General features: G+C 45.5%; 2 protein-coding genes across 3 annotated transcripts; both read right to left on the reverse strand.

Moving 5' to 3' along the window:
- Positions 1-4,818: 4,818 nt before the first annotated feature.
- On the reverse strand, positions 4,819-8,258 carry LOC103080718 (nucleoside diphosphate kinase B). 2 transcript variants are annotated; one of them, XM_007464995.1, is made up of 5 exons: positions 8,228-8,258; positions 7,816-7,945; positions 6,753-6,854; positions 5,862-5,974; positions 4,819-5,075 (listed from the first exon to the last, which is right to left on the reverse strand). In XM_007464995.1, the coding sequence occupies exons 2-5, from the start codon at positions 7,939-7,941 to the stop codon at positions 4,958-4,960; spliced, it is 459 nt and encodes a 152-aa protein (XP_007465057.1). In that variant the 5' UTR covers positions 7,942-7,945; positions 8,228-8,258; the 3' UTR covers positions 4,819-4,957. The 2 variants fall into 2 exon arrangements, with proteins under 2 accessions (XP_007465057.1, XP_007465058.1); XM_007464996.1 differs by lacking the exons at positions 5,862-5,974; positions 8,228-8,258.
- Positions 8,259-12,404: 4,146 nt separating this feature from the next.
- NME1 (NME/NM23 nucleoside diphosphate kinase 1) lies at positions 12,405-24,550 on the reverse strand. Its single transcript, XM_007464997.1, has 5 exons — positions 24,450-24,550; positions 16,801-16,930; positions 14,359-14,460; positions 13,198-13,310; positions 12,405-12,711 (listed from the first exon to the last, which is right to left on the reverse strand). The coding sequence occupies exons 2-5, from the start codon at positions 16,924-16,926 to the stop codon at positions 12,594-12,596; spliced, it is 459 nt and encodes a 152-aa protein (XP_007465059.1). The 5' UTR covers positions 16,927-16,930; positions 24,450-24,550; the 3' UTR covers positions 12,405-12,593.
- Between the last annotated feature and the right edge of the window lie 810 nt (positions 24,551-25,360).

Below are 25,360 nucleotides of genomic sequence, written 5' to 3' on the forward strand. Positions count from 1 at the left end.
CAAGATATACAAGATCTCAGTCTACATGTTGAGGGGTTGGGGAAAATGCAATATTGTCCTAAGTTTATTTTATTTTCCTTACTAAAAAATACCCCATAAAAGGGATTCTCATCAGTTCTCTGCCATTTCTCTCCATCTATGAGATAATACTTGGTATAACCACACCCCAAAACACATGTTCTGTATTACCAGGAGAATCAAATTAACAGTTGTTTAAAGCCAAGATAAGTTTAGATTTCAAAATCATTCCAGCTCTGCTTTTAACTATCCTGGATTTGTTAGAAAACTAATTTGAAAGAGAATTTAATTTTCTTAAAATTTAAAGACAATTCATACTAATTATATATATATATATTAGTATGAATTGTCTTTAACTCTATTCAGAATTAATTTTAACAATAATAACGGATTTGGACCATTTTGAACATTCCCTATTTTAAAATTCACATGGCTTCCTTTGAAAAAAGGATATAAAGGTAAATTGGTGAAAGGTTTGCTCTCTGCATTTTTTGACTTTCTGAGTTGTGACTGAATGAGAGAGCTTTAGCATTTACCAGTGAGGTTCATAAACTAAACTCTCAGGAATTACTTGCATCTGTTCTAGAAGTGCTTCTGGGTCTTAGCCTGGCCTCTTCAGAGTGGTAATATTGACCATCTCCTCTGGAAAATAGGTATAGGGCTAATTAGAAATTAATCAAAATGATTAACCTCTACAGTCCTTTAGCCTATGGAATGCTTTAAAAACTGTTAATGGAAAGCCCCAGGAGACCATTTTAGGTAAGATTTTTTTTGTTTGAATTTTAAAATGCATAAAACATTAAAAACCAGCAATTTATTTTCTAAAATATTGCTCTACTTTTGGGAATAATAGCATTGGTAATATGCACAGGTTTACCTCATTCTATGCAAGAGGGGTTAATATCATAAGGTTTTATAGTTGCTACTGGAAGTAAAATTTGTTACTTTATAGTGTAAGAATGTATGGAATCGCATGTCAACATTTCTTAATACTGACTCTTTAGGGGCATAAATGCAGATCATATCAATGCCAAGTTGATTCTCATGTGTCAGATATATGTGAATTCAGCTGTTAAATTACTGGATATTTATCTTAAACAACATTACTGAGAGGGACCTACTGTAAATGTGACATCCTCACACTTCCCAAATCTTTAACTTTTAAGAATCTTCCTATAAACTTAAAGCCTGGAAGACTTCCAAAAAGCAAGGGTTACAACAGTCTTTATTCTCAGGCTTAGTGAATTAAACCCAGGACTCCGATTCCATGATATGGGCACAAGAAGCCAGTTGTATCGTGTGCTCTAACAGTACCCTGGGCTTAGGGGCTCTATAGGGAACTGAATAAACCAGGAGGGATTTGATTTGGAGCCTGGTAATTAGTTCTGTGAAATGCTCATTTGTAGCCAGGTTTTATAAGCTTCCAGTTCTGCAGCAAAGCCAGGCTCTGAGTGTTTTCAGATTTCCCACCTATTTATGAAGTGTTTCGTGTCTTAATCCCACGACCAACGTTAAATGTTGGTAAGGACTTCCTACCGAATAAACACAATCTGAAGCCCTCTTCATTGTTCAGACTCTAACTCCCTGCTGCCGATGAACAGAAAATGAGTTGATGCAGAGGAGATTCATGTCTTAGCCACAACTCCAAGTGTACAACTCAGTAGCCCCATTCTATTCTACGGTTCAAATGTACTGCTGACCTTGGGTTTGTTTTGTTTTTTTTCCTGTTAGGATTATTTGGGGATTTTTGGTAGTTTAAACTCTTTAACCTTTTCCTTGCTGTGTATGAGGAAAGCTAAAGCTGTTATCAACTTCTTATTCTACGGATACTAACACGGGTTTTCAGTGTTTGTTTGTTTTTATTATTATTAATTTTGTGTGATGTGAATACCCTCTCCCGTCAATATTTGTATTATGGTGCTATATATTTGGTAATGATCCTTTACTATTGGGAAGGGATTTTAAAAATACTGTGATTAAACTGGGTTTCTTCCTTTGATTTTCATATTTTAAATAAAGCCACAGTCATTTATACAAAAGAAAAGTATCTGTCCCTGGGCAAATCTTTTGAGGACAGAGGTCAAAGTAAACTGCATAAGGTTTTTACATCATTTCTGTATGTATTTGATAAATAGATCAATATCTGTACAAATTTAATCTTTTATTTTCTTGGTAACTTGTGATCACTGAGAAAGTGTTTGAAACTTTCTCGTAAAGTGTATATAATGGCGTGAAAAATTCCTTTGGAGAAATTTACGTTCCTTTCATTTTTACCAAATTGCAAATTTTCAGCATGGATGTGAAAAGCATTAAAATTATAACTTTGTGTACAAGATGAAAATAATTCACTAAATTTGCCCTTTTTTACACAAAATAAAACGTTAAAGTTAAGTTGTATATGAGCAATTCTTTAATATGCTTTGATATTTGAGGGATTTCCTTTTTTATTCAAAATACTGAGTGCCGCCTTTTATTTATTTATTTTTTTTTTTGGCTGCGCCACGCAGCATGCAGGATCCTAGGTCCCCAACCAGGGATTGAACCTGCACCCCCTGCAGTGGAAGCACGGAGTCTTAACCATTGGACGGCCAGGGAAGTCCCTTGAGTGCCTTCTATAAGCAGTCGAAAGCCCCTGGGAAAGTCAGATCAGTTCCTCCCTCACAGAACCTGTACTCTCATAAGGTAAGCCAGCACAAGTGAGGAAGAATTTACTGCTGGCTGACGAGAGGAAGAGAATATGGGTGGATATATGGCCATAGCTGCATTTGAGCCAGGATCTCGCTTGGAGGGAATAGGCAAAAAACACAGGAGGGGTGAGTGTGGACCCCTTGTGGGGAAATTAAATGACTTTAGTCAGAACATGGTGTTTCAGGGTTGGCATGATTGCTAGGAGACTTTTTTTTTTTCCCAGCTCCATTAACCTCAGCAGCAAGGTTCATAGGATGTAAATGAATTATCCCAGCTTGCTCTTGCTGTTTACGTTAAGAGGGCACGCAGACACACTCCTTTATCAACAGCTGACTCTGGGGGAAATTATCCAACTTTTACTGCAGAAGCAGTTTGTAGAGAATTTTATGGATGTTAGACAGTAATGAGGTGGACTGGGTATCTTTAGTAGTTAATTTCATCACTTTAGAAAAACAGAACCTAATTTCTGCCCTGCTTCCTACCTTAAATGGCTTGAAAACAGTTGCCCTAGTAAACTGGAATTCCCAGGTTGGCCTCAATTACTATCCTGAGCTTTGACATATACATTCTTCTTTAAACCCTTACGTGCCTCTTGGGAAACTAGTTTCCTAAAGTGCTTTATGCCCATGTTTTAAGAGGAACAAATGTTTCCCCAAAACAAGTAACTTTAGCACTGTGTTGTTTATCCAGCCTTGTGAGACGGTGAGAACAGCAACTATTTCCTTTCTGCAGACTCTTACTGAGGCTAGGTTAACATCCCTTTTTGGCCTGTTAAGAATTCCAAGCCTCACAAGCAGGCCAAAGGGCTTGCCTATTAACAACAAATAATTATATAAAAAGTAATGTATTTTTAAAAATGCATTTATTATATGTTTAAAATACAGTTTTATGAAAGCATAAAAGGTTCTGAATTAGTTGTCCACTTTCACACACCCAACTGGTATATAGGATTAGGTCCAAAACCCAACCTTATTCCAGAGGCAGTGCTTTTGTCCTCACCATAGCCTACCCTTCCTCATTCAGTTCTACCAGATTAAGTCCTAACATTCATATCCCTCACCTCAGCTCTCACCACTCCAAATTTGACTTCATCACCCTCCAAACTCATGACTTTATCATGTCACTTGGAAAACTATATAAAGGTAGTAAAGCAGTGGCCAAGAGCTGAGTCTGAAGCCAGCTACTTGCATTGGAACTTAACTCCTTCACTTGTTAAGCTCTCTAACTTGACTGTTTCCTCAGTTATAAAATAGGATACTAGTACCAACTTCCTAAGAGTTGTGAACATTAAATGAACCCATGTACGTGAAGTTCTTAGAACAACCCTGGCACAGAGTAAGCTTATACACAGTAACCGCTGCTGCTGCTGACAGGTACCTTAGCCACTGTGCACGTGGATCCAGGGTGGGCACCTCCACATTAGAATGCAGACCCCAGGCCTGCCCCAGGATCTAATTTCAATAAACTGCCATTTAATGTAGTGAAAGCATGTAGCATATATAAAAATTAACAGGCAATATGGATTTTGTAACCACTTAATACTAGCCCAGGAAATAGGCATGATAAATATCTCATCCCAGGGTAGAGTAAGAAGGGAGGTAGGGTTGCAGGGAATATTTATGTACCAGCTACGGGCCAGGCACTAGGTTAACTGCTTTACATGCATTGTTTCATTTAATCCTGCATTGCCATGGTATCATCCTCACCTTACAGGTGTCCTTAGGCTTCCATTTCCTCATACGTAACTTGCCCAATTTGCAATCAACAAGAATGTAAATCTGGACAACTTGACTGGTCTCTGTTTCATTCTACCAAGTTTCAACAAATTCTTTGTACAGAAATGTGCATTTCTACATCAGCTAAAGTGGTTGGGATCTTTATTACGTTCATTATTTCCTTATTAGTTTCCTCAGATACACAACCAGTGCCACACTTGTCCTCTTCAGCCTCACTGCTTTCCCTCCTGGAGTCTGGAAGTATACCAGGTGCTGAGAAGGATTAAATCGTTTTTCCATAACAAGCAGGATTAATTTGTTCTGGATAACACTACGATAGCCAGGGAACCAAGTCACGTCTTCCAGCTTAGTAACCAGTAATCACCAGAGTGTGCACCCCGTTTTCAAAGGCTTTATTGGTGGATATACTTCAGGAAAGAAACATCCATCCTCCTGCTTCCAAGTTAGTGGAATGAAGAGCTGTGCCCAGGGACACATCAGGTGGTGCCAGAGGGGACTGATGCTCCTTCCACCTCTTATTCATAAATCCAGTCAAAAGCACAAGACTTGTACTCAACCAGTTCTTCAGGCTTAAACCACAGGCTGATTTCTTTCTCAGCACTTTTTACTGAATCACTGCCATGAATGATGTTCCTAAGAAGGAGAACAATTTCTAGTTACCACATTTTAAAGTACAAAAGTCTGTTCAATGGATAAAGCAAAGGACAGTCACTGAAGACCTTTTCAGCCAGTTGCTCCTTGAAGCAGCTGACCACCCCCAAGTATCTCCTCTTAAAAGCAACTATAAAACTATAAAAGTACTTAAGCCAAAAGCATCACTTGGTTCAACTTTATTATGCTTCTAAATTTTCACAACAGCACTTGTACCCAAGATTGCCACAAAACATTGCTTCTCAAATTTTGAAAAATATAGGAATACCCAGACCAAAACCCAAACTAGATGTGACGCATTCATTATCAACAGCCATTGCTGCTGTACTTTCTTACAACACTAATGTGCAAAGTCCAATCAAAACATTCACGCTTATTGACAATCCCTTTATTCCGTTTGTCTCATAACTATACAAATTTTTGTAGAGATTCTGTATGAGTGAGGGAACCAAAAAGGCTAAAAGTGACACACCTTGGACACAGCACCACAAAGGGCAGAGCCAAGGCTAGACCCCTTCCTTGCCCCATTTTCCGCACTTTCTTCTGTCACGAAGGACCTACCGCAGGCAGCTCCCTTGTGCAAATGCCTTGGCTAAAATTTTAAGTAGCCTAGAGAAGTAACTATTTAAGAAAGCGGTCATCCAATGATAACTACCACCTAATTTAAACGTTCAAAATTTTCTAAAATTGGAATATGCCAAAAATGTTTGTTTTAAACCCAAGTTAAGTGGCTTTGAGGAAAGGTCATTAGTGTCCCTTGGAACTTACCTGCCAACTTGAATGCAGAAGTCGCCACGAATGGTGCCCGGCTTAGAATCCGCTGGGTTGGTCTCCCCAAGCATCACTCTCCCTGTCTTCACTACATTCAGGCCCTCCCAGACCTTGACATTAGGGAAAAGGAATTTCATCAGTTCTGCCATTCAGGACCATTAAAAACAAACATTTACCTCTACCTAACAGCACACATCAGTAAGACCAATCAGTGACATGATTGTCAGCCAACCCCAGTAGTAGTAAATACTCCATACTCCATCCCAAGTGTATTGCTAGGATACAGAGAAAAAGTCTGCCCAACTTGGGGACTTCCCACTCTGGCTGAGACAGAGATTAACAAGACCGAAGAATCTTAATGCAGCCACAAACTCAAAAAATAGTGGTGAAAGGGTAAAGAAAAGTGAGCAGACTGGAACAGGATCAGTGGGAAGGGCATCGCAGAAGACTGTTAGAGCAAGACATGGCAAAGACTGACATGAAAGGGGAAAATGTATTCCAGGGAAAAGCAGAAAGAAGAAAAGGTCACCCTCAGGGAACAGGAAGTAGGGCTTCTTTCCCAACAATTTTATTAACTCCCTATTATACCCTCTACCTCTATTCACTTCATTTCCAATTGGACAATGCCACAGGAAGAAATAGACCAGTTCATTTCTAGCACAGGATCACAGAGAACTCTCTTTACGTTCTGATTCTCACTTCCTTTTTCCTCCCAAGTTCCCAGTTGGTCTGTAAACTAACTCACTCCAGCAGGCTGCCTTTGTAAAACAAGGAACTTGGAGTATCTGCGGAAGATGTCTAAAAAGGAACATGAAGACACTGAGCAGACCCAGTTACCTATCAGCCGTTACTTTCCTTGGCTCCCTCTCCTCCAGCACAAGCACTTACCATGGCCACAACTGGCCCAGAGTTCATGTACCTCACCAGCCCTGGGAAGAATGGGCGGTCTTTCAGGTCAATGTAGTGCTGCTTCAGGAGTTCCTCAGAGGCCTGGCATTGAAGAGGAGGTACCAATTAGGAAGTAAACTAGAAAGGCTCAAATATGGCTCTATCCCATCCTCAGAACCCGCCCACCTCCCCCCACCAGTAACACGGTAGGTTCTCTAAAAGTCTGGGTGTGTATTTTAGCTCACATTCATAAGGTGCGTATTTAAAAAAAAAAAACAACAACCCGTCCAAACCATGAAACTGATGCTATCTTAGCGGAAAGATTGTTCTGATCATGAAGACACCCTCATGTCAATGACCTGACGGATGTTATAATCCTTAGAAAGAGGTGGTTAGGGAGTTAAGCTTTGGCTGCAATCAAAGGAAATATGCCAGACAGACGTCATATCAAACCCTCTGGCCCATTCCCAATGCCCTTTTAAATATTTCAGACGTTAACTGAGAAAGCTTGGTTTAAATTTCAGTTCTTAGGTACTTATCCCCTAAGGTCCAGATCTGTACCCCAAATTGGAAGATATAGTTACTGCCCTATGCCAAAGGGAGCCTGCAGAGAAAGGGCAGAGTAAGGCACACCCCACCTAAGACCTCAATCATCTCAGAGTTGCAAGCTGAGGCACAAAAGGATTCCAGCCTCCATCCCGTGCCTGGGTGGACCTGCGTGGGCCCGGGGCGCAGACCTCCTCCACTCCCTGCTGCCCCCCTGCGGCCCACTGCCCGTCGCAGCTGCGGGAAGGAAGCAGCCCCGGAGCCTGAGTCACGTCACCTCCGCTTAACCTTCCAAGGGCGTCTGTCCACCCCGGGCCTCGGGGAAGGGTCTGGCGGGCCCGTGGAGCCCTGGGTGGGTGGGTGGGGTGGGGGTTGGAGGCCCAAAGCAAAGGGGTATTCGCGGGTCCGAAATCAGCCAAGGGGGACTCCGACTAAGAAAAGACACGCGGATCGACGCTGCGGGTAAGGAAAACCACCCGCGACCTCGCCGCGGGGGGAGGGGAGCGGGGCGCGTCACCTGAAGGAACTTCATGGCCACAAGGCGGAATCCCTTCTGCTCGAAGCGCTTGATGATCTCGCCCACCAGGCCGCGCTGCACGCCGTCGGGCTTGATGGCGATGAAGGTGCGCTCCGCGTGGGCCATGGTCCTGCGGGCGACAGGTGCGGTCAGGGCGTCGCGGCCGCGTTCACACAGGCCTCGAGGGGGTCCGGACCCCGGGCCGGAGGCCACGTGGGTCCCGCGCCAGCCAGCCGCTACCGCGGGGACACGTGGCCTGCGGGACGCCTCAGCCCTGCCAGTGCCGCGCCGCCGCCCCTCAGCCGTCCCCGGGTGCCCGCGGAGGACACTCGGCAGGGGGTCCCGGGGGAGCGCCCGGCCTGCGGGACCGAGGGGGCCCGAGGGCGGGAAGGGATCGGAGCCGCCGTCTTACCGGTAAGCGGGCGGGCGCGGGCGGCGGTGCGGGCCTGAGCCGAGAGCTTAGCTACCGGCACCGCCGCAGGGAGCCCGCGGAGGAGGGGCCGGCGGCGGCCACACCCCGGACGGCCCTCCGCCCAACCCGCGAGGCCGGACGCTTCCGGACGACTCTGTCCACGCCCCTGGTTTGCAAAATAGGCCAGAGAGGGTTCCAGGGGCAGGAAGTGATTTCTACCCCACCTGGATGTGACAGAAGTAGAACTGCGCGCGTCCAGTCCAACTCCCGTCTTCAGTACCTCCTCACACGCGCGCACGCAAACCTCTCCTGGTCTTGAGTCGGTACCCCGGCCAGTACCATCTGCTTTTCCCCATTCACCGAGCACCCAGAGCTGCTTTCTCTCCTCCCCGTCTAGCACAAGTCCTTATCCTACCTGTGAAATCCAGTTTCCCCTTCCCTCCCCTCTGCTTGAGCCCTGCTTCAAGCCCTCCACCTCCCTCATCCGAACTGGCGGCCTCCCAATGCGCGTCCACCTCACTTCTCCCCGCAAGGAGCCTCCCTCAGCACCCTCCTCAAACACCATCTGACCCTCGGCCCTGCTTTGACGACTCCCCCTGCCTGGAGGATGGCATCCAAGGCTAATTTAGCAAAATACCCCATACCCTGCTCCCTCCTGCCTGTCTCCCCACCCACCTCCCCAGCCCAATTAAGCTGCTCTGTTCCCACCCTGAGATGATGATCTCTGCCCCCAGCATCATTGTGTGGCCAGGTTATCCAGTTCAGCCTGAGACACACCCTTGACAAGATTCTAGATTCTCTCATAGAAATCAGGCGTCTCAGACATTTGCAGACAATCCCTATCTCCACTAGCCACCCTTCGGTGGTGCCCAGCTTCCCTGGAGGAGCCAGCAAGCCCCTCCTCTCCAGTAAGTGTACACTCACCCCCCCACCCCCACCCCTCCAGCAGTGCTTACAGCCTGAGGTGGGCAGAGTCCGAGTCTCTCTCCTCAGGGCGGTGAGCTGACTACAGGAATCATGTGTCATCACCCTAGTGGTCCTGGCACTGCACTGATAACCTGTGTTAGATGCTGTGACAGTCCAGGCCTCTATTATACCCTGCTGGCTTTCCAGACTTCTAGTTGCAGAGCATTAAACCACAGTACACTAGCAGTCTTCATTCTGGAGCAAGGACACCCAGTGTTCCCTTGGGCCTCAGTCTGCAGTACCCTTTTATTTGGGCTTCCTTTTCAGGGTTAGCAAATGTCAACTGTGGGAAAGAGGAGAATACCAGGAGCTTCCTGAGATCTAGGAAACCTTGGTCTGGTCACTACCTTGCGGTACAGACAACAGCAGCCCTCTGCCTTCCACCTCTCCTTTCCATCCTGGCAAGACTGTCCTTAACTGGGGAAGGTATAAATGAAGAGGCAAGGGGGCAGGGCACAATCCTTAAAGAATGACACAGCCCTTGAGAAAAACTGGATACAACAAGAACTGGTTAGAACCGACTAGGCCCAAGATGGTGGAAGATTCAACTTGCAGTAGAAACTGCGCCTCATTATACGCTCACTGTAATACATTAGCCTGCTAAGTGACACAACCACCGGCACCATGACAGCTCCCAGGCCAACCATAAAGGCCACAAAGTGGGCAGTGGCCCAAATCCTGGAAATCCCTGAGCCTTCTCCAAGGTAGTTAGAATATTCCTCCCACTTCTTAGCCTATGGAATTACCCAGCCCATGAAAACCAAGCAACCCCGCACCTCGAGCCTGCTCTGCCTTCTGACACAGACTGCGTTCTGTCTATGGAATTGTAACTGAGCAGGACCCTGTGGGGCCTTCTGGGGCAGACCCTTCCCCCATATCCTCTGTTCTAGCTCCTCTCTGAAGTACCCAGATAATAGTACCTGATGCACATTTCCTGAGTTGTTTTACAGATGTGAAAAACCCCCACCAAATGGAAGATATTAACTATTTGATGACCATGAACACATAGCCCCCAGGCCTCCTGGAGCCTAAGGACTGATTTTGTTAACCCCTGCGGCACCACCCTGTTACTTCACCATCAACCAATTAGAGAACTGTGCACAAGCTGATCACATACCCTGTGACACACACACCCTCTCCCCCACCCCCCCCCCCCCCCCCTTTGGTAGCAGCCGACGGAGGCCACAGCATGTCCTTACTTCTTGAACATGATCCAAGGTGAAGGGGGCGACGATAGGGAAGGGCCCGGAATGGGGAAAAAATTGAATTAGCACGGGTCCGACAGATCCCCTTACACGAGGAAGGCCGGAACTGACAGTCGGAGCTGTTGTCGTTATCCGGAAAGGGAGACAGCCAGCCGCACTTTACGGTTCTCAGAGAAATTAAAAAAAAAAAAAAAAAATGCTTTGCTGAAACCCTTTGGGGAGTTGGGGGTTTCAGGGGCATGAGCCACCCATCTCCTTGCATGGCCCTGGAATAAGCCTTGCTCTGCTCCAAACTCCAACATTTAGGAATTGTCTGGCCTCTCTGTGCATCAGGCACACGAACACAAGTTCAGTAACAGAATGTGCATCTCTCTCAGTCAACCTCTTTGACTTCACTATGGCTTGCTCTTGAATTCTTTCCTGCGCAAAGCCAAGTACCCTCACTTAGCAGCCTGTGCCAGGAGCTCGCCCAAGACCTGGGACATGACCATTCTCTCGCACCCCATTTTCCTGCAACATCTTTACAAAGGAAGAGGAAGAAGGTGGTCTTCTCCCCTCCCCACTTTTCCTTTGATTATAAAAACATAGCCCACTTAGTTCTCAGGGAAGAGCCCTCTTGCCTGCCCATTTGCATCCTTCACAAGTGTCCTATATTAATAAATCTACTTCTTACCTATCACTTTGTCTCTTGCTGAATTCCTTCTGTGCCAAGACATAAAGAACCTGAGCTTCATTAAGTCCTGAGATGAGCTGTGCAGTTTCATGACCCTCCTGCCTCGCTACACACATATTCATTCCCCCAAAGTCCTGGTACTCTATCTCATTCCCATTCTTTGTATGAAACAGAAACGCATCTATTCCTCAGCTGCCCAAACAAAAGGTGGCCCCCCATGGGAGAAATCCTTTCACAATGTAACTTATAGCAAATCATCATGTTGTACATTTTAAATATCTTACAATTTTATTTGTCAGTTGTATCTCAATAAAACTGGGGGGGAAAAAATCTAAGCAGGTACGGTACATAGAAGTGGTGATGGTGGTAAGGCTCTGATCCTTGAGGTGGTCCAGAGATTCAGTTCCCTCCAACCAATCCAAGATGGTTACCACCCCTATATCCGCCTTCCAGCAAGTTGGGAAGGAAAGTATGATTATCCCTTCCTTTTCAGGGTACAACCTTGAATTTACCACCTTCACTTTTTCATGTCTCTTTGGCCAGAACTTAGTCCTGTGGCTGTATCTAGCTGCAAGCTAATACAATCACGCTAATTAACATGACAATGGCTTCCTACGGTTACCATTTCCTTTCCTTCTTTCTATCTACCTTTCTTTCTCTCTCTCCCTTCCTTCCTTCCTTCCCTCCCTTCCTCTCTCTCTCTCTCTCTCTCTCTCTCTCTCTCTTTCTTGTGATGAGAGCACAGATCTACCCTCTTAGCAAATTTCAAATATATAGTACAGTATTGTTAACTATAGTCACAGTGATCTACATCAGATCTCCAGTTTGAACTTTTAAGTAAATGATAAGTAAATTTCCATCTTGTCTCTATTAAAGCAACCAAATCAACATCCTAACAAATCAAAACTACTTACAAGATATCTTCTGCTTCTTTTGAGGTCATCCCAGAAATCCAGGCCCACTATCCACATAGCTTTTTGGCTTCAGAGTAGTTACAACTTCTCACACTCCCCCAGCCACTGAATCCCTGAGAGCTTCTCAAGAGCAGGAAGGGTATCTTTTATTTCCAGGGAATCTTCGATGCATAGGACAGTCTTGGCAACCTAGCAGATCCCTGACAGATAGCTGTTGACTGGCTCAGTGCCAAGAGTGGATGGAATGCAGGGGGAAGAAAGGGACAGGCAAAGAATGTGTGTGTATGTGTGATCTCTCAGGCCAATATAATTTATATAGTGTTTACACTCTCTATTAGCTTAGGTTAGCCAGAATACGTGAAAAAGAAAAAAGAATACAAAGCAATACAACAATACAAAGTACCTTACTCAATGACTCCTTCCTTGAGATGAAACATTTTAATCTGATGATAGCACATAACACTGTACAGGGAGCATCCACAGCTCCAAGAGTTTCCCTCCAGATGAAAAGCAAGTTCTCAGAAATAACTAGATTTGCTATGACCTGGCCCCTGCCCGTGAGAGGGAGGGGAAGTGGGGTGGGACAAGCACTGTGGTCTGCTTCCATGTCACTCATAGATCCAGTTCTGAGCACAGCTATTGTAATTCACCAGTTCCTCAGGGTGAAACCACAAGCCAATCTCCTTCTCTGCACTCTCCACAGAATCACTGCCATGGATAATGTTCCTGGATGGGAAAAGAGATGGCCACATTACCAAGGTCAGAAGGATTAAACTGCCCAGAAGCTCCCCTCATTTCCATTGCCAGAAAGCCTACAGCCACCGGAGCAGAAAAAAGCTAAAGCTCCATATACATTATTCCATGTCAAAAGAAAAAACCCATGACTGCCATTAATGTAAGGATAAAGAATGCCCTCTCCACATCCAGCCCTCCTAGCAACACTGATGCGAGCAGTGGGAGCCTCAGGAAGGACTCTGGCCAGCAAAGCACATTGTACCAGGTTCTACTCTCACAACAAAGGCACAACCATAGTGATGTTGATGACCAAAGGCAGAGGGCCTGCAAAGCCAAACACCAATTAAGAAGGAGGAAAACAGTACACTCTGATAACAAATTGCTCTGTGTATGGTATCATGTCTACCCTCAGCTTCAGAAACCCAAATTCTTGTGGCACTTGGATTTTAGAAAAGAGTAAAATGCACCGACTCTCACCTGCCAACTTGGATGCAGAAGTCCCCACGGATGGTCCCAGGCTTGGAGTCCACAGGGTTGGTCTCCCCAAGCATCACTCGACCTGTCTTCACAACATTCAGCCCCTCCCAGACCTCCAAGGACAAAAGAAGATATGGTCAAGGAAGGAAACCAATCTCAGCAGAAAATCTGAAAACTATTCCAAAAAAAAAGAAAAAGAAAAAGCACCCCCTTAAAATGACATTCATTCATTGAACAAATACTTATGGGGCATCTAAGTGTTCTAGCACTGGGAATATTGGTCTCCCTGCCCTCCTCTTGCCTTTCTACAATCCATTCTTGACACAGAGTGGCCTTTCTAAAACACCAAGTGTAGAAACCTCCCATAGCTTCCCAGCACTCAGGAAGTACAGGGCTGAGACAGCCCTACATAATCTGGCCTCTGCCTGTGCCTATGAATTCATCTCATCCAACCTTCCCTTTCACCCACCAGGCTTCAGTTACGCCAAGCGTCTTTCTGTACCTCAAAAAGTCCCCCACCCCAGGTCCTTTGCACATGCTATTTTCACGGTTGAGAATGCTCTTCACTGTGAATTTGTACACGGCCGGCTCCTTCTCATCCAGATCTCAGCTTGAAAATCACGTTCCTTGACCACCCAGTCTAAAGCGCTCACTTGCTATCACATAATCCTATTTCATTTCTGTGCATATCACTAATCATTACCTGACATATATATGTTTTTTGGTTTCTTTATTATCTGCCCATCCTCCCTTTTCAGGATACGTAGGCAAGGAAAGCTATGAAAACAGTTACCTATTTTGTCTCATTCATGATTGTATCCCCAGTGTCTAAAAGAGCCTGGCACAAAGATGACAACCAATACATGCTAAGAGAAGAATCACTGCAATAACCAAGACACAGTCTCCCTCACCTCCAGGAGCTTACAATCAGGCATATCTCTCCCGATTTCTCCCAGATGTGAGTCTTCAGTTCAGCAAGCAAAGGTATTTTGTCTTTGGTGAGCCAGAGAGCTGACTCATACCCTAAATGTCCAATGCCCTAGCCTCAGAATCCTCTGCAACAAGGAGGACCTGGCATTAGAAGCAAGAATCACAATATTCACTCTTCACTCCCAACTGAGTCATTCACATCAACATCCCACACACACATGTTACACTCACCATGGCAACCACTGGCCCTGAGTGCATGTATTTCACCAGGCCAGCGAAGAATGGACGGTCCTTCAGGTCAATATAGTGCTCCTTGAGAAGGTCTTCAGAAGCCTATCCCACAGGATAGAGAAGAGAATTGATCCCAAAACTATCTAAGAACCAGCGATTTAGTTATTTCCCACTTACCCATCCTGCTGTTTAAAACGTGAGCTCTCAGCTCACTTGTTCTTATAATGCAAATTCACTCTTGACTTTACCAAAGGGAAGAAGTGACAGGGACTAAAAGTGCTTCAGCTTTGTACCAGTTTTCCCCCTACTGTCCTTGATTGATCAGCATAAAATTACAGAACATTAGAATTGAATCCAGCCATGGTATTTTACACAGGAAAACTAACAATACAATAAATTTCCACGCCCAAGCAAGCCTCAGCTAAAATGTTACAGGGAGGTGGTCTCAGCATTGGATGAGAAGCAAACTGAACCAGGCCATTTCTCTTCATATTTATTCAGAGAATAAAGGCCTTAATTAATTAATTAATTTAATCTAATTTTTTTTTAAGAAAAAAAATTTAAATAAATAAATAACCCAGTAGGCTCATGGCAGCTATCCCTCCTCCCATTCTTCACCAAGTCCATGCCCTTGATAGGAAACTCGGTGTAAAGGACAAAATGTATGCACTTAGGGGTCAGAGAGACCTGGGTTAAAATCCCAGCTGCATCACTGACTGGATAACCACACATTACTTAACTTCTCCAAGCCTCAGCTTCCTATCACTAACAACCACGGGAAAAGGAATAAGTACCTCTCTGGGTTGTCATGAGACCTAGATGAAAAAACACATGTGCCCAGCACGTGGTAAATATCTGATCAACAATACTTTGATTTCACTTTACCTTCAAAACTGATGAACCTAGTTGCAAGGCAGGAATAAAGAGGTAGACATAGAGAATGGACTTGATGACATGGGGTGGGAGGTCGAAGCTGGGGCGAAGTGAGAGTAGCATTGACGTGTATACACTACCGGATGTAAAACAGTTGGCTGGTGGGAAGCAGCAGCATAGCGCAGGGAGATAGGCTTAGAGCTTTGCGATGACCTAGAGGGGTGGGATAGGGAGGGTGGGAGGGAGGCTCAAGAGGGAGGGGATATGGGGACATGTGTATGCATATGGCTGATTCACTTTGTTGTGCAACAGAAACTAACACGGTATTGTGAAGCAATTATACTCCAATAAAGTTGCATTAAAAAAAAAAACCTAATTTAATATACAAACTCTCTGGAAAGCACTGCTTGTCCAATGCCTGGCTCTAATCATTCTGTCACACTCTCCCCTCAGCATTAACATCAGTCTTCTCCCTTTTATATTAAAACAGTTTTTCTAAAACATCACACAGAAACTAAAATGCAAATCAAACTAAATTTAAAATTCCCTGGCGATCCAGTGGTTAGAACTTGGTGCTTTTACTGCCAGGGCCCAGGTTCGATCCCTGGTCAGGGAACTAAGATCCCACAAGCTGCATGACCCACCCCCCACTCTTTTTTTTTCTGATTCATTCATTAAAGTTGACTCTTAATAGGAAAAAAAGATGATCCCCTAATGTATTTGCTTTGAGAATTTAAATTCTTCTTTCCCAGGTCTGTTTGAAGATGGGTTCTTGGTCAATCAATCCTTTGCATTTTTTGAAATATTGTTTTGTAGGTATCTTGCAAGTGTGTCTGCCCTCTGCTGTTTCAGGTGGGCCGCCCCAAGGGCAAAATCACAACTTTCCCCTACATGCCCTGATGGCGCCTAATATATGCTAGACAGTACGCAGGTGTTAAACAATGATAGAAAGACTCCCTTGCTGAAAAACAACCTGCCTCAGGGCTTCCCTGGTGGCGCAGTGGTTGAGAGTCTGCCTGCCGATGCAGCGGACATGGGTTCGTGCCCCGGTCTGGGAAGATCCCACATGCCGTGGAGCCTGCACGTCCGGAGCGGCTGGGCCCATGAGCCATGGCTGCTGAGCCTGCACGTCCGGAGCCTGTGCTGCGCAACGGGAGGGGCCGCAACAGTGAGAGGCCCACGTACCGCAAAAAAAAAAAAAAAACAACCTGCCTCAAATGGTGGGGACAGTGGGGAGGGGGGGGTCTCTAAAATTATCTGCTCAGGAAACTCATGATCAGGAGCTCAAACATGCCCAGGGCTTTGAGTCAGAAATCACAGAGCTGCAGTAATGTGTGGAACTCTGCATTGCCAAGAGGAAAGGGAGGCTACTTCTGAAAGTCGCAAATAACTTTTTTGCTTCAAGACTCAGCGGAGATGCCACTGAGGAGTTTCCGGGTTTTAGGACATTTGTGTTCACCCTAAATGGAGACGCCTAAAATGAGCTGAAGGGAGAAACAGAGAGGCTGACCTATGATGTTCTCCTATTTCTATGAAATAATAGAAATAGCAAGAATGAAGTCCACTTACCTGCATGAATTTCATGGCAACAAGGCGGAATCCCTTCTGCTCAAAACGCTTGATGATCTCTCCCACAAGGCCGCGCTGGACTCCATCAGGCTTGATGGCAATGAAGGTGCGCTCGCTATTGGCCATGGTCCTGGGGATAGACAGGTGGAGGGATGAAACAACTCAACAAACAATATCCTGCCTACATCATTATCCTTCTCAAGAGGATTACCTCCATAAAGCTGGTTTAAATCTGCAACGTCAACTCCAGGACTCTCTGGTAAAACCTAATTCCTCCTCAGTCCCCTCATCTATGAACTAATACCCCAGAGTGGGGAAGGGTCCAAAATCAGGGCCTATAATTTCTATTTCATTTGATTTAATAAGCTTCTATTAAGTCATGTCAAGAGGACATGATTGCCAGTTCACCCTCGAGCTGGACTCAGGCAATCGGAGGCTCCTCACCCTTTTCCTGTCCCTGGAATATACACTCTGTACACTGTTCCCACAGTAGGAGCCGTTACAAGGACACAGCCTTGAGAGAGTAAGGCGTTGTTGAGACCATCTGGACTGAATGTGTGACTGAACCCAGTTAAACTATATAAGTTTATATAAACTATATAAACTTTAAGATTCTGGTGGGTGGGTACAATGCAGCCAGCCAAGACAAGCCTCATATGTATGTTCCCTTACTTATTAAAACTGCTACCTTCCAACCTGGAGTGGTCTACCTCTTTGGTCTCTCCTGGTCCTCTCTGTACAGGGGCCAGTGTGTGGACTAACAATTTGTGAGCCAGCCAGGAGACTGAAGAAATGGGCCTTGGGAAAGAGGCATCCCTGGGGGAAATCCCAAGCTGAACATCGACCTCTATGTGGGGAGGGTGGCCTGTATGTTTGATACTTGTAGACCACCACATGAAAACAAGGATGCCCCAAGAACACCGGCTGCTTTAGTGCATTTATTAGAGAAACTACACAGAGCAGCAAAGAAGGAAAATGAATGGCTGCCACGGTGGGCTGGCCTCTACTGAGGGCAGGCCACTGGCCACAGACGCACAACTAGAGGCTGAAGCTCGAGTCAGACAGTTGGAAGAAGAGCTCAAGTTAGAGAACAACGCGCAGGTGTCCACTGCTCTGCCAGCTTCGGGGCTGGCAGACAAGACGAGAGAGCAGGATTATAAATTGGAGATCTTAGCTTGTCATATGGCAAAGCTAGGAGAGCACAAGCTGCTTCAGATTCATGTCCAAGTGCTGTGACAAAGCCTGATTAGGACACGAAGAGACAGAAACCCTGGGAAAGTAGGAGCACAAAGGGAAGGATGTTGTGGTGACTGACAATGAAACAGATGAAGTGCCCCATGCTGTCCAACCCCTAATACAAAGAAAAACTTTAGTTATTACCCTAGACTTCTGATAATAGAGAAATACACCCCAAAACTCTTAAGAGAAAACTTGCATTCCTTCTCTGTTCCTTGAAGTTATAAATCTTACCATGTCTTTGAAATGTAAACACCACAGGAAATAACTAAAACACTGCCCACAGACCAAAGAAAAAGGGGGGGCGATGGTGAAAACACAGACTGCTATAGGAGCACCCTCACACAAAGTCTAGTCCACAGTTTCCCTAAGATTATTCAAGGGCAAGTACAAATTTGTTTTTTTTTTTTGGCCACGCTGTGAGGCTTGAGGGATCTTAGTTCCCCAATCAGGGATCAAACCCATTCCCCCTGCAGTGGAAGCGTGGAGTCCTAACTACTGGACCACCACGGAATTCCCAAATATTTAAAATCTTCTCCACAAATATTAGTAAAAGGCTTCAGCCATGTGGGTGGATACTTGATTCATGGCTAAAGTTCTGGAGAGAAAGCTATGGATTCTCTGTGTCTGTCAGTATGTTCGTATGTCTATGGATTTGTTATATATAGGTGATGTTTTTCTATCTCCAGAGAGTATTGTCAAAATTAATTTGTAAAAGAGCTCTATTTAGTTGGCCTAAATAAAAATAAGCTTTGATATCAATAGTGTACTTATATAAAGCTGAAACAATTTTCTTTCACCTGCTCAAAGGACAAAGTTTTGTTGGACTATTGGTCTGTTCCTTATGGGACTGTAAGAGGTTTTTCTTTACCTTTTGAGTAACCTGCCCAGAAAAAAGATTCTGTGGTTTTATCCAAATAATTTCTGGTGCTTCATGTTGTCTTTATCACATCTTCAATTACTTAAGAAAACCGAATCTTCTCTATTAAAAGAGCTAAGTTTTTTTTTACAATTATGTAACTTTCTGTATTTGCCTTTGGAGTCTTTGTCACTTAAGTTAAATAGATAACTAAGTATTGTTTCACAGTGAGCTAAGATCCTATTTAATCTAGTGTTTTAAAACCTTTTGGTATTTTTGACAAGCTCCCCCCAAATCTAATTCTAAATAAAGTTATGCTGACCTAGAACTAACTTTGGGATTTTCCAGAGGGCCCCTGGAACATCTCAAAAGACGTATTCTCTTTCCTTATAAAAGAGAGATATTAAACTAATTAGCCTATTTGATATATTAAATTATATGGGAAACACTGTCAAATAAGAAGTGACGTTAGGGACTTCCCTGGTGGTGCAGTGGTTAAGAATCTGCCTGCCAATGCAGGGGACACGGGTTCGAGCCCTGGTCCAGGAAGATCCCACATGCCGTGGAGCAACTAAGCCCGTGCACCACAACTACTGAGCCTGCGCTCTAGAGCCCATGAGCCACAAGTACTGAGCCTGCATGCCGCAACTACTGAAGCCCGCGAGCCTAGAGCCCGTGCTCCGCAACAAGAGAAGCCACCACAGTGAGAAGAAGCTTGCACACTGCCAACAAACAGTAGCCCCGGCTCGCCGCAACCAGAGAAAGCTCGCGCTCAGCAACAAAGACCCAAAGCAGCCAAAAATAAAATAAATAAATAATAAATAAATTTTTTAAAAAAAGAAGTGATGTTAAATTTTCTTTGGGCTATATTTGTATGAAATTCCTAAAAATCTGATATGTCCTGGTATGATGTTATTAGTTATAATTTTAAAATGTATGTCACAAAAACAATCAAATTCCCTTGTCGACTGTATTATAATGAACTCTCATCAGATCTTTAACCATGGCCATTTTAAAGTCTTTTTTCATTTACAGTCATTGCTGTACTCTGATGGTTTTGAAAAACTGTTCCTGCAAAAGTGCTTCACATTCAAGGACTTTTATGGAAAAACTTTAACAAGCATAGGTTTCTGATATCTAAGATCAATTTGCCTTCATGTTGAGAGGGACAGTAATGGACGTTTCAAGGACTTCCTCACGGCTACCTGCATAGCCCCACCACGTCATGGGATTATAGCCCAAGACCTGCACCTGTTCCCCTTCCCCACTTCAGTAAAACAGGCCCATTACATTGATGATATAATGTTCACATGTGAAGACTTGCCCCTGTTGCAGGACACTCTGCAGGCTTTGCTGGAACATCTGTGAGGGAGAGGATGGGCAGTGAATCCACAAAAATTCAAGGCCCAGGCACCTCAGTAAAGTTTCTGGCCTCCTTCGTTTGGGTAAGATTCAAGTTGTCCCAGAAGTTGTCATTGATAATGTACAAGCCTATCCAACCCCTAAGAATGTGAAAGAGGTGCAAGCCTCGGTAGGAATTTGGGGGTTTTGGAGGACTTTTATTCCCCATCTGGCACAGCGCCTCCATCCCTTATCCCACCTGGTAATGAGAGGGCGTACATGGGACTGGGGATTAGAGCAGCAAGCTGCCTTTCAGATGGCAAAAATATTAGTGAAGCAAATTAAAGTTCTGGGCATCTCCCAAGCCTGACTACCATTTGAGTTAGATGTGTCTATGACTCCAGAAGATCTGAGTTGGGCACTGTGGGAGAGACAACAGAAAGAGAGTACCCCTAGGATTTTTGATCCCTGGAAGGGGGCAGAAACCCAATACACCCCCACAGAGTAACAGCTTCTAGCAGTGTACACAGCATTCCTCCGGGTACAGCCTCTCACAAAGAAACAGCACATCATGGTAAGAACTTCCCTTCCTTTGAAGGGGTTGTTCAGAATATGTTCCATCTGCCCACCTCTGCCATGGCTCAAACCCCCCACACTGACTAAATGACACGTCTATTTGCAGCAGAGGAGTACCCTACCACTGGCCCACTGTCTAGAAATGTCGGTGCTCCTAGGCCCTGTAGAGAATGTAGATACTCCAAATGTCCTGGCCCTGTTCCTGTGTCGGCCTGTAGAGAGGGAGTGCGGGAAATTCCCACTGATGCCTGATATACACATGCCTGGAAAGAGGAACAAACTGCAGCCTCCAGTAGGCTGGTGAGCCCTGGCCATTAATGTTTTGCACTGACAGTTGGGCTGTTCTAAAGGGACTGACCCTATGGCTTAGATAATGGAAAGACAAGAGGTGAATGATCATAAATAAGCCTTGTGGGGTCTGGATATGTAAAAAGACATTTGGGCTCACCTGCAAGAGTCTGAGGCACTCCTCACTGTCTTCCACACACTGGCTCATAAGGCACTGACATCCTCTGGCAATCAGGAAGCTGATGCCCTAGGCCAGAAATGAGTCCTAGCAACTGACCCTTGGGTGCATAGGAAGAGGGAACACTGAAGTGCCCAGGGGGATGACATATTGCCAAGGATGCTGCACCGCCTTTGAAATACAGTGACTCAATTAATGCAGTAATAGCATGTCCTGTGTTCTAAACAACACCCAAGGCAACTGCCAAAGGAGTCTGGGGCCACCCACCAGAGCTCCCAACTGATGTGAAATTGGCCAATTGATTATACTGACTCCCTCCTTCCTAGTGAGGGTTCTAAATATGCTCTGGTTTTTGTGGACACTGCATCTGGCCCAACCCAAGCTGTCCCCTGTTGCCTCACAAACCAGGCTGCCGCTATCAGGGGACTAGAGAAGCTGAGACCATGTATGGATACCTTTGTTGAATAGACAGTGATCGGGGGTTATATTTCAAAGGTCATGACTGGGCAAAAGAATATGACATCAAATGGAAGCTCCATCTCCCCTATAACCCACAGGCAGGAGGACTGGCAGAAAGGAAAAATGGAATAGTAAAGCAGCAGATTAAATTACTAACGGGTAAAACCACCTTGGCCGGGTGGACTAAAGTACTGTCCCAGATTTTGATACATTTGAATGATCAACCAGTAGAACCTACGGCCCCAAATGCCAGACTGGGGACCCCTGACAAGACACCCAATGCCATACAAGTAAGGAAGTCTTGGGAAACAGCCACTGCCCCAACTCTCTCTGTGGATCAGTGTGCTGTGCTGCTGAGAACACCAAGCCCCATCATACCTGGGAAAGGAGTTATCTACTGGAATTTGCAATGGGATGTCTCACCGGGATGGGTGAATTCACACCTCTGGGTAAGGGAGACTTACTCAATCTCCATGGGGATCCTGCTGTCCTACTGCAAGCCGGACTGTTGAAATGCGCTAGAGCTGGAATGAAACATGCATCTTTGAAAGAGGGGAGAAGGTGGGGTTCCTGGTCTGGCATATCCTGCCCCCAGTCCACCGCTGCCTGCCCCGGCCAATATGTATGGTATGTACAACCGGGTCAAGTTCCTAAAGCCACCAGCATCCCTCTCCTCCAGGCCAGATGGGCATGTTCCGTTTTCTACTGGTACAATCATTTAGCCACCATCTTGGTCCCCTCCATTGGCCTGGAGGACATTATAGCATACAGAGAAGCCCTCACTAACTTCACCCAGCAAGCCTTAAATGACAGCCTGCAAAGCCTGTCTTTACCAATCACTGAAATACCTTTCATGAGAAAAGCTGTCCTCCAAAACAGAAGAGCCTTGGACATCATTACTGCCTCATAAGGGGACGTAGGAAATCAATGGTTCAGATTATGGGGCTCTTCATAGAGAAAACTGTTACTTATTTTGGGACTCATCTTAATCCACGTTTTCTCTTGGATGTGCCTCTATACTGTTGCTGTGGCATCTGCCTCCACTGCAGTCAGATAGCTGCCAAATGAGCCACTGCCATGCTGGCACAACCCCTTGCTAACCTCTCAGGGCACACTTCTGACTCTGCAGAAGAAAGGGGTGAGACTGCAAGAGCCAGTCACAAGCGGTAGAGTACTGGAGGAGGTCATAACTATCAGCTGACCCTCCAGCTGAACCCAGAAACTGGAGGCTCCTCACCCCCACCCCTGTCCTTGGAATGTACACTCTGCCTACTGTCCCCACAGTAGGGGCTGTTCGAAGGACACAGCCTTGAGAGAGTAAGGTGTTGTTGAGACCATCTGAACTGAACATGTGACTGTACCTAGTTAAGGCCTCTACGCATACTTTTAAAATTCTCATGGGCGAGAACAGAGATCTACTCGTCTTGCAACCACCCAAGACAGGCCTCAAGCTCCGCTGCTCATTACACCTGTTACCTACCAATCTGGAGTGGTCTGCCTTTCTTCAGTCTCTCCTTTCCTTCTGTGTACAGGAGCCAGTTTTTGAACTAACATAAGCATCTACTGTGTACCCAATACTGTGGCAGAACTAAGGCAGGGGATGTTAAAAAAAAAAAAAAAGACACTATCTCTCAATTATCCAGATGAGGGACACCACAATGATAATGTGAAAGTGATGTCTGGTACAGGGCAGTCTAAAATATGGTTTGACCTACCGCCACAGTCATGGTATTAGAACTAGAAGGGGTTTTACAGATTATTTCATTACAATCCCCTTCTTTTACAAATGAGGAAACAGATCTAGAGCACCCGAATGAGGACCAAAATCCAGATTTCCCAACCCTATGCAACTTATGCTATATCATGAGATGTAATGAATATTCTGACTAACCAGTAAACGGTGGACTGTGGGAGAACTATTGCCGTAATATCTGATATGCGACATCATGCTGGAAGGAAGCCCAGAAAGTATCTATTCCAGACTTTTCCTTTTACAGAGAAAAAGATCGGGCTCAGGACCTGCTCTGTCTCCACAAGATGAGAAAGGCGTCCCTTCACCTTGAAAGTCAATCCTTCTGTGGATAACAGCACCACCACCTGGCTCTATCTTCCTGCACTTTACTTTACCTCTTATTTCAGCACCTTAACAATATGTTTGCATTTTCTGTTTTCTGTCTCTCCACTGGCCTGCCGCCTGTATACACGGATGGATTACTTCTGTGTCTGTCCCTGGTACCTAGCCACAGGGCCTAGCACGCGATAAGAGCAAAGAAAACGTCTTAAATGATGATCACCCTACACCTCCAAGAAAAAGAGACAAAGCCCAAGAACTGGCGGAGATCTCCCGGGGGAAGCTGGAGACAAGCATGGATTCCCCAGGAGAAAATGGAGCTCAAGAGCTACAAACAGTCCCTCTAAGGGTCCTCCACATCCACCTGACACACACCTGTCATTCATTCAGAGCCCAGCACTGCACTAGACAGAAACAAATAAGGCACAACCCCTGCGGTCGCGTCCTGATGAGAAAAGCAGCCACGGACAAAGGTGAGTCCACGTGGCGTGGGACGTGAGCTGACAGGTTTGCACCTGTCGACAGGCGCTTCCCTCCCACCCCATCACCCTGACCACCTCTCAGAGCGGAACTCATCCGACCTCTTCACCTCCCCCTCCCCTTCCTCTCCCTTTCCTTTCAGTACCCCGAACCCTTCTCACCAATCCGGCTACTTGGGCTTCAACTCCTGCTGCCACCGGCACCGGAAATGCGCCCCCGCCCCTCGTGGTTCCCGGCACCCGCCCGCGCGGAACGCTTCTGCCCAGATCCGCTGCGGGAGGGCCCATTTTGCAGAACACCACTCGCCTACGCTTCCTCCTGACAGTCGGGCGTCATTCTAGGGAGCAATTTCCAAAGTTAAACTTCCGGTACTGTTTTTTCCTGCTCTTCTGGCTGGCTACCGCCATCTTTTTTTTTTTCCTTAAGATTCTGTGACTGTCTTTTTTCTCGAGCAAATTGGCTTCCCGAGAGGTGGCGCTCACACTTTTCATTGAGTCTGAACGAGCGCCTGACCTAAAAGTAGACGGTCGCCCTCGTTTTACATTTACTCATTCTTTCCAGCCTGTCAAGCAGATTTTTTATCGAGTAACTTCTGTGTGGCAGGTATTGTTTCAGGGTCTGGGGTATAGCAGTAAACTTTGTTGGAGCTGGTTATGGGGACAAACAATAAATAAATGAGCAAATTAATATGAAATATAGTATGCAAATGTTGTTAAGAAAAAGCAGGGCAAGGGCGGAAGGAAGATTGGAGCAGTAAACTACTTTAAAGGTTCAAGGAGGTGGCGGTAGAATAGACCTGCATGAAGTGAGGGAGCAACTCTGGTGATTACCCAAGGGCCAGTATTATAGTGGGCGTTGAGCACTAGAAACTGCGGTTGGAGAGCAGCAAGATTATGTTTTGTTGGGAAGTGATTGGAAGATTTTGAGTAGGGCGTCATATCATCTGATACAAATTTTTTTTTAATTAATTAATTTATTTATTTGCGGTACGCGGGCCTCCCACTGCTGTGGCCTCTCCCGCCGCGGAGCGCAGGCTCCGGACGCGCAAGCCCAGCGGCCATGGCTCACGGCC

Source organism: Lipotes vexillifer, unplaced genomic scaffold, assembly GCF_000442215.2.
Source record: "Lipotes vexillifer unplaced genomic scaffold, Lipotes_vexillifer_v1.1 scaffold591, whole genome shotgun sequence".
Classification (NCBI taxonomy): Eukaryota; Metazoa; Chordata; class Mammalia; order Artiodactyla; family Lipotidae; genus Lipotes; species Lipotes vexillifer.